General features: G+C 42.1%; 1 protein-coding gene across 1 annotated transcript; it reads left to right on the top strand.

Moving 5' to 3' along the window:
- Nucleotides 1-14,029: 14,029 nt before the first annotated feature.
- irf2bp2a (interferon regulatory factor 2 binding protein 2a) lies at nucleotides 14,030-16,546 on the top strand. The gene is made up of 2 exons (XM_084735751.1): nucleotides 14,030-15,140; nucleotides 15,425-16,546. Exons 1-2 carry the CDS (start codon nucleotides 14,300-14,302, stop codon nucleotides 16,141-16,143), a joined length of 1,560 nt encoding a protein of 519 aa, XP_084591877.1. The 5' UTR covers nucleotides 14,030-14,299; the 3' UTR covers nucleotides 16,144-16,546.
- The last annotated feature ends 414 nt before the right edge of the window (nucleotides 16,547-16,960 follow it).

The following is a 16,960-nucleotide window of genomic DNA, read 5'->3' as shown; positions in this document are numbered from 1 at the left end:
TGTCATCATGCAAGAACTCAATATTTAATTTAATAAACCATTGACATTAGCTACACAGGCCAACTGCTAACATTAGCTAAACGGACCAACTGCTAACATTAGCTACACAGGCCAACTGCTAACATTAGCTAAACGGACCAACTGCTAACATTAGCTACACAGACCAACTGCTAACATTAGCTACACAAGCCAACTGCTAACATTAGCTACACAGAACAACAGCTAACGTTATCTGCACAGAACAGCCAATAACATTAGCTACACAGAACAACAGCTAACGTTATCTGCACAGAACAGCCAATAACGTTAGCTACACAGAACAACAGCTAACGTTATCTGCACAAAACAGCCAATAACGCTAGCTAACTAGTCAATACTACCACTGGGTAAAAACACAAGGCCCAGAATACATTTCTGTCACTTTTCTTTAGGTTTAACAAAAGAAGGAATATCTGAACAAGCAATAAACGTACAATGAACGGAAAACATTATATTAGGCCACTTAGTTTAATTAGATAATTACTAGTTGTGTCTGAATACATTTTTAAAGTAACCCTCCCAACCCTGATCAGAGTGATCTTATTGCGTGAGATATGAGAGATGAGGACATCACACAGCCTCAGGAAGGAAGACAGAATGAGTCCTCTGCAGAGATATTTCTTGATGAGCACAACAGATTATGAACATGTGAAAATAAAAGTGTGGAAATGAGTGTATTGTTCTTCAGGGTAACCCTGGGTGTAACCAGACTTGTCAGTCAGTGTGAAACCATTTCCGCTTCAAGGCTGTCTGGCTCCTCCTTCCCATTGTGTGGCAACTAGGTGTAGGTGAACTTTATCCCCCTTTGTTGAGAGCGAGAGCTTTCAAACGATTTGCATACTGCAAGGTCAGGTTACACATCTGTGTGCCAGCCTGCTGAACAATGTGGATCCCATCACTTAACACGCGGGGGGGGGGGGGTAATCACAACCTTTCATGTGTTAAAACAGTTTGAAACCTGCCCAAACCTGTATGACTGTGTAAAACAACCCCAATATACACCCAGTGTTTCATTACCATCACAAACTGGAATGACAAAGATAACAACCACCACTCCCAGCTGCACGATGTGCCCTTTGGACGGGCAGTTTTTCTGCACACACATGGCGTAAGACCTCTCTATCAGCAGCGAGCTCGTAGTCGTTACAAATTTGCACAATACTAACACGCGGGGTTCATATCACCTTGGGCTTATCAGGCTCCTCCAAGGGCACTGAACTTTCCCACAGTGCTCCCTCCGCTCCGTCCTTTTTGCGTCCCTCTGGGACTTGACTGTTGCGTCAAGGCTCTGCTATTCATCCCATGTGCTTCCCACAGTGTTACTGTACGGCCTCAGCTGAGCGTGTTGTGGTGACTGTTATGACTAAACTATCCACTATGTGCCTGTGAGGAATAATGACTGTATGTATGACAACATCTATCACTGTCTTTGTTGCAAAACTAGTTTGTCATAGATGGAGTTCAAGCTGAGGTAACATGAATAAGAAAAATAAGGGCTGCAAGTGATTCCATATGAACACTGAGACAACTTCTATCTCAGCCATTATGGAGAACTGGGACAAATTATGTCCTACCGAAAAAACAAAAACAAAAAAACTTTTAAAACTATAAATACAAACACTCAAATTCCAATCTTTTAAGGCTTTATAAGAAATATATTTAATTTAAGAAATATTTTGGTTTGGTTTCGGTGTTAAAAGTCTTTAAAATCTAAAACTAACATCATTTTCTGATTATATTGGTTGAAAAATAGATTTTTGATTAAAACTGTGTCCTTTAAAAGTCGTGTCCCAGATTTAATAAAAACATGATTTACTCAGGTATAAAAAAGGGGGTTAGCTGTACCCTAAGGACCCTGTCTCACGTCCTGGTTTAAAAAAGGCAGAAATATTGCTTAAACACTGGTAAACTTTCTATTTTTTGACAAATTTATTAGATAATATTGCTATCAGATGTCTCACAGCCATAATATGTCAACCCTGTAGTCCTTCTAAATCAAAGCTAAATAAGAATTATGGTTTAAAAATGCATATTTTGATTAGCATTTAGAGAACTCTGGGCAACTTTAAAAAATCAAATGGCTGCTCCCTATGATATAATTATGTTGTGAAAAGAAAAACATTTCGCCACCTTGACACCTTCATTTAATAAAATGTAACCGCTAGAAGGTTGTCCCAACCGTTTGATCTATTAAAATAAAAATTTCCAGCGTAATTGAAGACCTTTACCACAGATAAATAGGTTATGTACATAGTTTTTACCTTTTGGATTTTGTTTTTCGCGAGTCTACACAAACTCTCAATAACATTTCTGTGTCTGACTTCCTGCCCACTCAGTCTGCTCTCTGCAGGTTGGTGTGGCATTGGTCAACATCAAGCTGTTATTTCTTTCTTTATTTTTTTCTTTATTGAACACTGTGTTAGCAAAAATGCTAATTTACATCTGTAGTTTGTCTGCAGGTAACAGAGAAAAAAGAAAGGTCAAAACAAATGACCCATAAAACATCACATTAAATGTGGACATCAACTACATCTACACTGTAAAAAAAAAAAGTCCATATATCCATTCATAAATGTGCATGTGTATGAGTGTGTTGACCCGTCCCTGCAAAATTCCTGCCTTTCTGAGCAATATCACAACAGGTACTGTGAATTAAAGGTCAAATCTATGAAAATAAGACACAAGTCGTAGTAAACTGTGATTAACCTTTAACTTGACTCTCCATGAATTCACATGCACACGGTTGTTCTCGTCATTCCAGCTCCATTTTCTATTTCAGCTCCTCACAGCGAGCTGTTTTCTGAGACGAGGCTTTGAAGTGGACGAGGGCGGCGAGCCACCGTGTGCCCAGATGCCCAGACACTGTGGTTTTAAGGGGGCTTTATCACACAGACAGAGATGGGGAGAAGAGGTGGGGGGGGGGGGGGGGCAGCACTCATCTCCTGCCCTCCCATCTTTCACCACGGCGGGAGGCTGAATGTGACAACCAATGCTCTCCAGCTGCTCGGGGGGCCAAGCTCCGTGAAAACCACAGGCGGATAATGAATGCCACACCATCGTGACAACTTGCACTTTTATGGAAAGGGGAGGAAGGACATCTCTGGCACGGACGCTCGCAGCATATGATGAAACATCCTCCATAAACCCAGACAATCAAAGAGAGGGCAGTGAAGCATGTGTGGAATCCAGGACGAGAACCTCGGCTGATTTATGGCCGCTACCAAAAAAGGGCTGTTTCCAAGTCTTTAGAGTTTCATTGTGGGAAAAGAAATATCACTGTCCAAATGTAACAACAACCAGAGCTGGGAGGGTTACTTTAAAAATGTACAATTACCGATTACTTTAATACCAAATATGGTGAAATATAATGCTTAATGTTCATGATTAGCCTCATTAATTGTCCAGATATTCCCAACTTTGTTAGTCACAAATGCGCGTAGATTAATAGCAGTAATTATGCACATTTAAACATACTATGTGAAGTAGCCATAAGTAGTAGTAGTAGTATTGCCAGGTTAGCTAGGTATAACTGGATTTATATGTTGCTAATGTTAGCAGTTGATCTGTTTAGCTAATGTTAGTTCTTAGCGGTTGGTTTGTCTGTATAGCTAACATTAGACATTGCTCTGTGTAGCTAACGTTAGAGGTTGGTCTGTGTAGTTAACATTAGCGGTTGGTCTGTATATCTAACATTGCTTGGTCTGTTGGTCTGCTGCCAATTGTTAGCAGCTTTGTAGCAAACATTAGTGGTTGGTCTTTGTAGCTAACGTTAGCAATTGTTCTGTGTAGCTAACATTAATGGAAGCTAACATTAGAAGTTGATCTGTGTAACTAATATTAGAGGTTGGTCTGTGTAGCTAACATTAGCTGTTGGTCTTTGTAGCTAACATTAACCATTTGTCTTTGTAGCTAACATTAGCAATTGTCTAGCCTAGCTGATTAGCTGTGTTGTGAGACTAAATAATCCCCTTCTTTATTCGATGTAACTGTAATCTACATCTTACATCTTTTTTTCCTGTAACTGTAATGGAGTACAGTTACCCTTTTTGGCTCCTAGTTATGTAATCCTGTTACATGTAATCCGTTAGTCTCCAAGTCGGTCCACAACATCTGTAAATGATGCATTACAGTCGCATTTATCCATGATCTTCCCTTCTTTCCTGTGCTGAAATAGCTGCACGCTCTCTATGAACAATTTCCCCCCAAATTCAGAGACTTGAGGTTTTCCAACTGGGTCAGTATTTGCTATTCTTGGCTCACGCAGTCATGTTATTTGGTATTCCATACATCACAGATATTTCTCTATATACCCTTTTGCTTTCAAGGCAAATGTTACTAGAAAATGAGTAGCTTTGATGTCCCTCCAATAGCAACCCTGAAATATCTTCTAAATAAAGTCACTATAAATATGCATGTTCACTCATATTTTTATGTATTATTCACCAGGGTTTTATGCAACTGTTTGGCTGCATTAATATATGCAAAGGAGTAAATGCAAATCACTTGGGCATTTTACCAAAATGGCAGAAAAGGACAGAAGCAAAGTGAAAATGATGCCCGCACTTGAATATATGACATCCAAGTGCTGTGCCCGGGATGTCAGAGTCCATTTTCCAGCGAGGCAGCTCAAAAATAGACAGGAGCTCCAGTAATAAATAAGCCTACTTTGGGAAAGTTTTATTTTGGCTCAGAGGAAGAGGTTACATAACACATGAAATACTCCTTCTTTCCTTTTGGCTCAACACAAAAAAGCGAAGAAAAAAATCTAACCTTTATCAGGATGAGAAACGCTACGTGTCCAAATATAAACGTTGCTGTAACACATACACACACAAGTGCTGTACATACATATTCATATTACTGTATGCACTGCAAAGATCCTCGTAATGAGGCTGGATGTGTCACGTCCCTCTGGAGTTTGCTCGAGGATCAATCAAGGCGTCAGAACGAACCAGCTGTACAGAAACTAGTGCAGATATGCAGGAGGAGTGGCTGTGGACAATGCTTCTGGGAATTACAGATGTGTGTGTGAGTTTGTGTGTGTGTGTGTGAGAGAATGCAGCAGAATGACATTTTGAACATTTTGTTTGAGTCGGCCACAAAGCTGGAATGACTGCACGGCTCAGTATGCTAAACATAACAACTATGAGTCAGGAGTGAAGCTGCCATTTAAGGGCAATAAGTCAGAAGACATTTATATGTGCAGGTAATGTTACTCATTCTAATAGTGGCCTCTGAATCGTCTGTCACCCCACCCACCCACTATCACCAAATGATCTATAAATGGTCTATATTTAGGTTATTAATTAGGTTGTCAAGCTGTGACCTGTTGCTTGACCCCTCATTATCCAGCATTTCCCAGCTAGCAAAATACAGTTCCCAAAACGCTCTGGGAGCGTTTGTTTTTGGTTCTGGGAATGCTGATTGAGCATTCCTGCATATGGTTCCTCGTTGTTTGCTTTACATTAAAACAACATTTTGGTAATGTTTCCAGAACATTTTAGGAAGGTTAGTTGAAAGTTTGAGAAAGGTTACTTGAACGTTCGTCCTTAATGTTCCCTAAAATGCGTAATTGTAAGTTTGCCTTATGTAAAACCAGCGTTTTGGTATGGTTTCCACAACGGAAAGGAAGGTTAGTAGAATGTTTCGGAAAGGTTACTTCAGCGTTCAATCCTTCAATGTCCTTCAATGCTCTCTGAATGTCAAAAGGAGATCTAAGAGTAACACTGCGGTCACATTACCACATAAAAAAAACAATAGTTCATGTTTGCAAAGAAAAACATTTGCACAACATTCTTAGAACATTGTGGGAGGATTATGTAAAAGGCTACCAGCAGAGACACTCAGGGGAACGTTACAAAAATCCCCCCCCCCATATGGTTAGCAGAGCGTTTTGGTAAGTTACGTTGCACGAAGACGTTTGTACAAAGTTCTTAGAACCTGAAAAGAACGTTCTAGGAATGTTATGTGTTCTAACTGTCAGCTTCATCGGATATTTGTCGTTAAGTTACCTGCATTTAACCACTGTCAGCATGTCTTAATAATCAGAAAGTTTAATTTGGCATCAAATTAACATATTAAATTACCAGATTCACACTCATTCAGAGCCTTGGCAGTATTGTTTACATTGACATTTCCAGCATGCATTATTTTACATTTTAGACTAAAGCTAACTTTTACCCATTATAGATCATTAATTGTCATAATTCCTAATTTTTAAGTCATAATTTTTACTGTGCAGTTAATAAGCATGGTAATAAGTCATTAATAAATCATGTATTTTACACTAACTCGTCAATTAATCGCAAGCATTAACTGGATCTTGCCAAATATTGAGCCCACACTGATGCATGAAATCTGTTTATAATTGTTTACTAATGTTTTATAATGTGTTTATAACCTAATTATGAACCATACATAAGTCATTTATGAGGGTAGTGCGAGTGTAAAGTGGTGGCGACCACCCTAAGCTGAGTGAGTTCAAACTGTGTGCTGATTTTGCTCAAAGAGGCCGGGGAAAGTTTGTTTACATCAAAGTCTGGTTGTGACTGAAAATATCTGGGGGGTTTCCACTGGACGGGAAATGATGTTGTCAGCCCACAATGCATGCAGGCTCACTTGAGCGTAGCATTACAGAAGCAAAGTTCACCTCTTTCAGTTCCTGGTTGCCAAAATTAACTCGCTGCAGTGCAACCTGCTGAAACTACCTTCTGTTTAAAATGGATGTGAAAACAACAGCTCATTTACATTTTTGTGCAGGGATTATTTCCTCCACTCTCCCCTCTCTCAGCCCCCTCTGGTATTTACCGACTCGTCTGTCCCCCTCTGACAAGCCCGTCAGATTAAGGCGGATATGTTACCGTCTTGTTTTTTTTCTAAATGGTTACACATGTGGCACATCTGGGTCCAAGCCTGACTCATTACTCACTTTTTTATGTTCCATTCTCTGCAGCCATGGCAACTGCTGCATGTTTGGCAGAAAGCTTTTGAAGGCAGTGGAAAAAGAGAGAGCCCAGGGAGGGAGGGAGCATAAAGTGAGAGCGGGAGGGAGGGAGGGAGGGAGCTCTCAGTAGTTGGCCTACATCCAGTGTAATCATGCCATGGAGCCGAAATGAGGCCTTTGGCAGCACACCAGGTTTCTGAGAACAAAGATGTGAGCTTCTAATGTTGGCGGTGGGGCCTGCTTGGCATCCTTTGCCATTTCCCAGCAGCCCTTGCCTTGGCCGACCGCCAGGCCTCCCCCCTCTCCCTCCCTCCCCTCCAACCCCCACTGGAACTGCAAAGAGGATCAGAATAAAGAGAGAGACTTGTTTTTCACTCGCCTCTTGCTCTGGCCCAATGACATCACCTCTGCAGCCTCCAGCCCCCAGATTCCAGCCGCCCAGCACATTTTTCCCTTTCGCCGTCGTCGACCCTCCATTTTATTTGAATTCCTCCATTTTATACCTATATCAAAGCAGACGCCTCAAAAAAAAAAGATGTTTTTATTTGTGTTTCGGTGCATGTGCTGCACAGCATTTTCCTACATTACAGCAGTACAGTAACATTTCCCTGCATCACGCAATCAGGATACAGAGTGAACCCATTCAGAAAATCAATAAAACATATTAAGGAAGCAGGAAGCATTTAATATGACAGACGGAAGGTCTGACTTCATCTTTCAGAGTTCCTCAAATTGTATCTATAATGTGTCTCAAATTACCCCCTAAATATTAGTCTAATAGGGGTCTAACAGCAGGAAATTATACAGTTTAGTTGACAGTGCAGTTCTGTTGCAATGTGTCCCAGATTACCCTCTAATAAAGCCTAACAGTGGGAAATTATACACTTTAGTTTACAGTACAGGTCTGTTGCAATGTGTCCCAAATTACCTTCGACTAAAGCCTAGAAGTGGGAAATTATACACTTTAGTTTACAGTACAGTTACGTTCTAATGTTACCCAAAATACATTTTACTAAAGCTTTACAGTTGGAAGTTATACGCTTTAGTTTACAGAACAGTTCTGTTGCAATGTGTCCCAAATTACCCTAGACCAAAGCCTAACAGTGGGAAATTATACACTTTAGTTTACGGTGCAGTTCTGTTGTAGTGTTACCCAAATTCTCCTCTCATAAAGCCTGACAGTGTGACACAATACACTTTAGTTTACAGTACAGTTCAGTTGTAATGTGTCCCAAATTATGCTCTAATAAATTTTAATACAGGTCTACCGTACTCTTTAGTTTACAGTCCAGTTCCCTGCATCATCCAACCAGGAGTTGCAGTGAACCCATTCAGAAAATCAATAAAACCTATTTAAAAAGACACAGGAAGCATTTAATATGACAGATGGATGTTTTGACTTTATCTTTCAGAGCTCCCCAAATTTTATCTGCTCTCTAATCCTTGCTGTGCAAATCTGTGGCTAAAAATAGCACCGTAAACAGGATATATATGGTAGTTGGGGTGCTGTGATAATCTCCATGGTTACCTCTCCCTGTTACAGACACAGGAACTCTGTGAAGCACATTAGTCTTTACATTCTGACAACCGCTGCCACTCTGTGCAGCTATTAATCTACACGGCCGCAGCTTAACTTCGCCGCTATGTCCTGTCATAACCTCCTTTTATGTCTGTGCAACATGTTACAGTCTAGTTCGGGTCGTGCTAAAAAAAGGTTATATAACATGGATGTTGTTCTCGTGGAGCGGAGGAAAAAGAGAGAAAAACATCCACTGCTGTGCTCTTCTTAGGCAGAAAACTTCTGAGAGAATTTGTAATGATTCTCTTCCATGAATAAAAGATAGCCAATATAAAATTTAAGAGTCTCAGAAAGCGATAGAACAAAAATAACGTCATCTTGTCAGGCCCCGCGATGCTGTCACATGCTGGGTATTCCCCTGGCCGTCACCTACCTCTCACTCTTTATTTAGCTGCTTCATGTCTCAATTTACATACCACTTGAAAAAAGGAAAAAAAAAAAAAGAAGTCCAAGACAGCATTATAGAGCTACTCCATCTGGTTTGGTGGCTAGACGCAAATGAGACGGCCGTCAGCTGTGTCACACTGTGGTGATTTTACTGTATACATGGTTCATATTGCCAATCAGAGCCATCTGTGCATGTCTGGCTTCCTCTCAGACCTTTATCACCTCTGTTCAGGACAGTTCTGGGTCTCACTTTATTTTACAGTACACTAATAACATGTAACAAGCCATGCTTTGTCTCAAATCAGTCAAAAAACTACAAATATCTTCTTTTTTTGGACTGTACTAGACCCTTTATTAGAGGGTCGTCTGAGACACATTAAAACAGAGTTGCACTGTAAAGTGTATTGTTTTCCACTTAAACAGACTAAATAATCCTCTACCTCTATAATTTTGGCTTTTACTTGGTAGATTTGGTTCACATACTGTTTTCAAACGAGGGAAGTCGCAGATATGTTATCTCACTTAGCAGTTCTGTTTTGATGTGACCCTAATTACCTTCCAATAAAGTCTAATAAGTGTCCAACAGTGTGGAGTATTACACTTTAGTTTACAGTTGTGATGTGTCCCTAATTACCCTTTAAGTCAAATAAGGATTTAATAAAAAAAATAACCTATAAAATACAAAAATAAAGTGGGACCCACTTCTGCTTTGCTTTGCAGCCACTGAGGTTATTTATTTTTTTATTTTGAATCAATGGATCTCCCTTTTATATATGTGGGTCATTTAGGATTTAATTGAATCTCAGCATGCCTCCGTCTTGCATAACAGTGTGCAGCTATTTGCTTGCACAAACAATCGACTGAGTGGAAACCAAAGGATCAAAGCATTAGGCAACTGTTTCCCACCAATCTCAAGGAAAGAATTTGTTTATTTTGCCCCACACACAACAGTCGTTTCCTAACTGTGTCATAAAGCCTAACAACACTTCCTTGTGTTGTTCGCCCAACAAGGACCGAGGTTTGAGTGAAAGCGGAGATGAGAAACAACGTTTTAATACAGTAGTTTACAGTGAGAGCACACTCTTCAAAATAATGGTTCCGCAAGGGTTCTTCCTGATGGGAAGTAGCACCTTTATTTCTAAGGTTCTACCTGGAACCATTAGCTTCTGAAGAACCGTTTTCTTAAAGATAGGGTTAGCCATGGGATCTCTGTGAGACTATGGGTTCCATTAAGAACCCTTTTTGAAAGAAAGAGTTCAGGATTGTTGGAAAACTTTTTTATCAAGGGCTCTTGGTACCACAATATGAAAGGGGTCTTGGTAGAACCCCCTGGGTGGGTTCTAGATAAAATCCTTGGAATATAAAAGGGTTCTCAGTAAGACCTTCTGGGTGGGTTCTAGATAAAACCCTTGAAATATAAAAATGTTCTTGGGAGAACGTCCAGGTTGGTTTCAAAATGAAGCCCTTGGAATATAAAAAGATTCTTGTGAGAAATGTCTGGGTGGGTTCTCAATGAAACCCTTGGAATATAAAAGTGTTCTCCCTAGAACCCTCTGGTTGGGTTCCAGACGAAACCCTTAAAACATAAAAAGGTTCTTGGTAGATCTCCCTAAGCGTGTTCTAGATAAAAAAAACCCTTGCAATATAAAAGGGCTCCCCATAGACTCTGGGTGGCCTCTAAATGAAACACTTGGAATATAGAAATGTTTTTGGTAGAACGCCCAGGTTGGGTTCTAGATGAAACCCCTGGATTATTAAAAGGTTCTTAGCAGAACCCCTGTGTGGGTTCTAGATAAAACCCTTGAAATATATGAGTTGTTGGTAGAACAACTAGATTCGGTTCTAGATAAAACCCTTCAAAAATATAAAAGGATTATTGGGCGAACCCCCTTGGTGGGTTGTTGTTGTTAGCACCTTTAGAAGGTGGGAATATTCTGGATAGAACCCCCAGAGATGGTTCTGGATAGGACCATAGCACCATAGAAGGTGGTTCTAGGTGTCACCCTTTGTGTTAGGGTTCTAGGTAGAGCTCAATGAAAGGGTTTCAAGTGGAACCTTAACAAAAGGTTCTCTGTTTTCTCCAGTGGGGACAAGCTGAAGAACCCTTTATGGTTCTAGATAGCACCTTTATTTCTAAGGGTGTGACAGTAAAACCTTGTGACGTCTGAGTCTTCTCGTCCTTTATTATTGTGTTGCGTTCACGCCGTATGTTGGCGGCGTTACAGAAACACTCGTCTAAAATCGTAGGGCAACAACACTGCAATTATATGTGATGGGTGGCAACAGATGAGCAACATGGCTGCCTTATCTAGTTTATGGAGAACCTCTGAAGAACAGCCTCATGCCACAGTGCGCGATCACGGCCGCAGGCAGGCAGGGAGCCAAATGGCCTGATGTCCCGTCGCTGGGTGAGGCGGATGAGGGTACGTGACTAAACATCTTGCTTCCTCTTTCCAACGTCACATGGACTTGCACAAACATATCCTGCTTTGTGTCTGCAGGTTACAGACGCATTGCCTCACCCAGAGCCCGAGGCTAAGCTGCAACGAGTTGGAATGAGCCCAGATGAGAGGGAGGAATCTGAACTACTGGGACACTCCTCCTCCAGTTCAAACCTACACTTTTACTTTAGGGGATTTTTTTTTTTTTTCCTGCCGGGTTTTTGGCGTATAACCTGTTTCTAGTAACATTTTTCCTCCCTATCATGTTAAACATTAAACATAGAAGTGTAGTCATTAATCTTGTTACGCAGCTCAGACTTCCTCTATCTTTTTTCAGCTTGGGTTTGATGGTTAACTTACTAAAAAAAAAAAAAAAAAAACAGAGTCTGAATGGCTGATTCATTCCAGTGTAATTTCATTTAGCGGTGGGAGATCTGGATGACTGATACTGACTGTTCAGTGCACCAGAATATAAAATGTGGGCAGAGCAAGGCTATATTCATGCTGTAACCCCCCTGATCCATTCAAGTTTACAACATACTGGCTGGAAATCCCCACCTCATGACAAGAGCTTCCTGGTTACTGGCTAACGGAGGCGCCTTTTTCTTTCTTTTTCACATCAACACGCCAGGAAAATATTATCTAGAAAATATAGAGCCTGACTCATACTGGATTTTGGGGAGTAAAAAAAAAAAAATCTGCTGTATTAGAATATAGAATCCTCTCATTCACCTGCGGCAAACAAGTGAACAACAACATTTATTGTCCAAAATAACATCAGAAAACTGAAACAAGAAGCTTTTATCTGCACTGTTATTTATTGATAGATAACTATAAATAAAATCAAATACAAATAGAACCAAAAATATGTATCTACAGCCTGTTAGAGTCACAAGAAAATATCGATTCACCTGAGTATTATGATCTGTATTGTGATATCGTGATGCATGCAAAGATTTATCGCGGTAGTTAATTTTGTGTTTAAACCCCCAACCACTAGATGGCGGTGTCATGTTCTACCGTTACTGTTCTGGTTGCAAAGAAAAGTACATTTTTTAACTCAAATTTTATACATATGGTTGTGTCGTCTTTATACTATGGCAGTTTTCGTAAAATTAGACTTTAAAAAAACAATATGTTAATTTTTTTGTTATTTTTCAGAAAGTAACTACAAAATAATTTGATTTTTTTTTTCTAATCTCATGTGTCAATATCAGTATAATATCCATATATTTACCAGCCTTTGTTTAAAGCTAAAAAAAAATAAAAACAATCTGCATTATGACAATATATATGCTGATACTGATAATACCAATATAGCTGTGACTGGTGAATATGGGGCAGATAATATTGGTCTGATCTACTAAAATCCACATATACATATATATCAATATATACACATATGTGTTCAAAACCATTATTATTACAATAGATTTGACCAAATACCTCAATACTGATAGTGCTACAGTATTTTATGGGTGACTGTTGGTGCAATATCAATATATATTGAGGTATTTCATCAAAAATATCATATTTGATTTTGCCCATATTGCTCAGCCCCAACATTTAGACCATTTGATAATTGTATGTGGTGAAATAGCCCCAAATATTGAGATATTACATATACGTTTTTGAATTTGAGTTTAAAAAAGGATTGAGTATGCATAAAATATTGCCTACAGAGCTAAAAAATAAAAACAATATGGTTTACATTCTCTTAAAAAAGGAAATATTATTGGGATGATAATATTGGTTGGCTGATATATCTGTCTATCTACTAAAAGAATCCAAGTCAGTGCATGTTCACTCAAAAATGAGCTGTAAAGAAAAAAAATGTGCAGTTAAAGCCCTCTGATGATCCTAAAATATTCACTTCGATACCTGATAAGACTGACACATCTGTTTGACTCTACTAAAAAAAAAAAAAAAAAAATACCCATGTCAGTGCATGTTGGATCCACACAAAAATGAGCTGCAGAGGAAAAATGTGTGCAGTAAAATCCCTCCAACGATCCCAAAAACATCCCCTTTTACGCGCTGCGAAAAGAGTCTATATAAAAATGCCATTGTATTACAGTAACCTGGTTGTTTTTCCACGGGTCGACCCACCTCATTCATTGCACAGCAGCAGCAGCAGCAGCAGCAGCAGCAGCAGCAGTAGTAGTAGCAGCTCATGGCGTCGCGGCGCTGTGCATTGAGAAAAACAAGCTGCAGCGAGCACCGGATAAAGCTCTGAATTTAGGACAAAGCAGCAGCAGCAGCAGCTCCTGCATGGCGACTCTCTGTTTTTATCCCCCTAACATTAAAAAAAAAAAAAAAAAAATCTCTTTCTCTCCGCTGCGGAGTGATATTTTCTGCAGGTTTGATGATAATACAGATAATAACAACAATAATAACAGTGGGAGCTTCTTCCCTTCAGTCAGACAGTCAGTCAGTGGACTGGGTGCAGTATTTGGCAGGGGTTCAAGTGATTAAATTAAAATAAAAAAAGCAGTGAGTGACAGAGGCTGCAGTAAACCAGGAGGAGGAGGAGGTGGAGGTGGTGGTGGAGGAGGAGGAGGAGGAGGAGGTGGGGGTCTGTCGAAGAAATCAAGTCAATAGAAACTGAAGTGGAAGCAGGCGTGGTGACGTCACTGCTCCACATTGAGCCAGTAGTAGAGAGTCAGTGGAGATAGATAGAGGAGCGCCGTAGTAAAGTACACACCGACATGAACTTCTCCCTCTAAAACTTCAACGTTGTCGCTCGAAAAGTCGGGAGAAGAAGGAGCAAGAAAAAAAAGAAAAAAAAGGAGAAGTTGGTGTTTTTATCCCCACTGACGGAACTTGGCTCTTTATTGGCTTTTTTCGAGAGGAAAGCAGGAGAACAAGACACATTTTGGGTTTTCTTTTTCAGCGAGGCGAGACGCTGCTATGTCGTCCGCTGCGGTCGCTGCTTCTTCCAGGAGGCAGTCGTGTTATTTGTGCGACCTGCCCCGCATGCCGTGGGCCATGATCTGGGATTTTACCGAGCCCGTCTGCAGGGGATGTGTCAACTACGAGGGAGCAGACCGCATTGAGTTTGTCATCGAGACGGCCCGGCAGCTCAAGCGGGCGCACGGCTTTCAGGAGGGCAGGTCTCCCGGGCCGGGGAAGTCGCAGCTCTCCGGGAAGGAGATCCAGGCGATCAACCACGCTGCGGCCGCGGGGGGAGACCCGGGCTCTCGGCCGCCGCAGCCGCTGGACCGCTACCCGATCTCCTCCGACCGCCCGCCCCGGCTCGGTCCGGAGTACCAGCCCGGACGGCAGGCGAACGGCATCCCCGTCCCCAATGGATTTCCTAAGCCCGACGAGCCTCCGGAGCTGAACCGCCAGAGCCCCAACCCGCGCAGGAATAGCACGGTGCCCCCGAATCTAGTGCCTTTGGTTAACGGGAACATACCCCCGGTGCACGCCGTCAACGGCAGACCGGGCCAGATGGGGCTTCCCCCCGCGCTGGCCGGCGGTAGCCCCGCCGACCTGGGCAAGAGACCCGCGTCGGTGTCGAGCACCGAGCACGACAGAGAGGTGAAGGAGAAGCACAGACCGGACAGCCTCACGCCGGAGATCTCCGAGAGCCACAAAAACAGGGCGGACGCGGACTGGATGGGCAAGGGCAAAACGGTGAGGGACCTGATGGCTCTGCACACTTTCGACAACAGGTTCAAGAAGGACCATGCGGCCATGCAACAAAGGGTTATGGGATACGAGGCCAGCGCCACCGCGTCCAAGTCAGGTAAGAGGTTAAAATCAAGAATATTTTCTTAAATTTGTGCTATTTTTATTTTTATGTCACCCATTCCAGCAGCATGCAGGAGTTAATAACGAACACGTGATAAAAAAAAAATGTCTGCAAAATATGATCATTCTTACACATTTGTTGTGTTTATTGTTATTGTTTTGTGCCCTGTGGTGCAGCGTGGAGCAGCAAAAATGCATGTCGCCATTCCAGTGTAATTGTTGCTGCTTGTGTGAGCTGTGCAACTCAACTCTCTCTGTTTAACCCTTTCCCACCTCCAGACAGAGGAAAACACCCCCGGAACATGAAGAGAAAAGCATCGCCTGAACCAGAGGGAGAGGGGACGGCGGCCAAGCTCAACGGAGAAGGACAGCAGTGGTTACCACCGCCTACTGACGGACTCAAAATGCCTCCGGTTCCCCCGCCAAGCTTCGCCTCTCCCCCCTCCACAATATCCCCCCACTCCCGCACCACCCCACCTGAGGCGGCCCAGAACGGCCAGTCCCCCATGGCGGCGCTCATCATGGCGGCAGACAATGCAGGTGGGAACAGCTCCCCCAAGGACGCCAACCAGGTCCACTCCACCACCCGGAGGAACAGCAGCAGTCCCCTGTCGCCGTCCTCCATGAATCAGAGGAGGCTGGCGCAGAGAGATGCGTCTGGCGCGGGCACCCCCCACGTGCCAGGCATGGACCAAGTGCACCCCCAAAGCATTCCGGACTCCTCGGTACCCGGCAGCATACCGCTGTGCTGCACGCTGTGCCACGAGCGTTTGGAGGACACACACTTTGTTCAGTGCCCGTCTGTGCCCTCGCACAAGTTCTGCTTCCCGTGCTCGAGGGAAAGCATAAAGCAGCAAGGTGCCACGGGTGAAGTGTACTGTCCCAGTGGAGAGAAATGTCCCCTGGTTGGCTCGAACGTACCCTGGGCTTTCATGCAAGGAGAAATCGCCACCATCCTCGCAGGAGATGTCAAAGTAAAAAAGGAGAGGGACCCTTGATTTTGTCTGAACACTTCTTTGGGGAGGGGAAGCAAAAAATATGAGTATAAATATATAAATATCACATACATACCATTCAAACAAACTAACGGACTTGTACATATTGGACCCAAGGGAAGAGTATACTTCGTAAACATGGTTGTATAATTTTTGATTTTTGAATACATTGTGTTTCTATATTTTTGAAGATAAAGGTATGTACTCATTATAATGGACTACGTTCCTCTTTGTTGATGTTTAACAAAATTCTTGATGTACTTCTAGGTCTGGTGGCAGTTCCTGTTTAACGTAGAATGTGACTAATGCTACTCTACGAGCACTTGGCAAAACTGAAAATGCTTTTAGCTGTACTTGTATGCACTTGTTTAAAAATTGCCAAATACAATTTCTGATCTTGTATGAACTTATTGTCTGAGCTTGCTTCATTTGAGTGATAAAGTCACACAGACGGGACTGTGGACGCGGATGATGCGTGCTCTGATGCGCAAAGGCTTGTTGTGACGGCTCAGGAGACTTGATTTACGCTGCACAACATAAGTAGGCTACTGTTCCACGCTGCAGGACGGCAGCAGCAGCCCTCCTGCACACATGCCTTCTTCTTCTTCTTCTTTTTTTTTTTTTTTTGTGGTGGAGAAAAGCAGACACATTGTCCTAAATTTGCTCCAGTTTGTGCATCACTGTAACTGATTGCAGCGTTACAGAAATAGGTGCCAAGTCATGTTCAGTCAGCTGGAATCTGTTGAGTCAGTAATATGAGAAAGTGCATGATTGTCAACATGATAGCATAGAGTAAGCACGTTGTGTAACCACAAATTAG

Source organism: Lutjanus erythropterus, chromosome 14 (genome assembly GCF_056507025.1).
Source record: "Lutjanus erythropterus isolate fLutEry1 chromosome 14, fLutEry1.hap2, whole genome shotgun sequence".
NCBI lineage: Eukaryota > Metazoa > Chordata > Actinopteri > Lutjaniformes > Lutjanidae > Lutjanus > Lutjanus erythropterus.
The sequence above is the reverse complement of the archived record's forward strand: the minus strand, read 5'-3'. Positions and strand labels throughout refer to the sequence as shown.

Excerpts from the sequence above, each read along its gene's own strand:
- irf2bp2a (XM_084735751.1), top strand. The coding sequence starts at position 14,300 with ATGTCGTCCGCTGCGGTCGCTGCTTCTTCCAGGAGGCAGTCGTGTTAT. Across the intron at positions 15,141-15,424 it reads CGCCACCGCGTCCAAGTCAG|ACAGAGGAAAACACCCCCGG; the intron begins GTAAGAGGTTAA and ends TCCCACCTCCAG.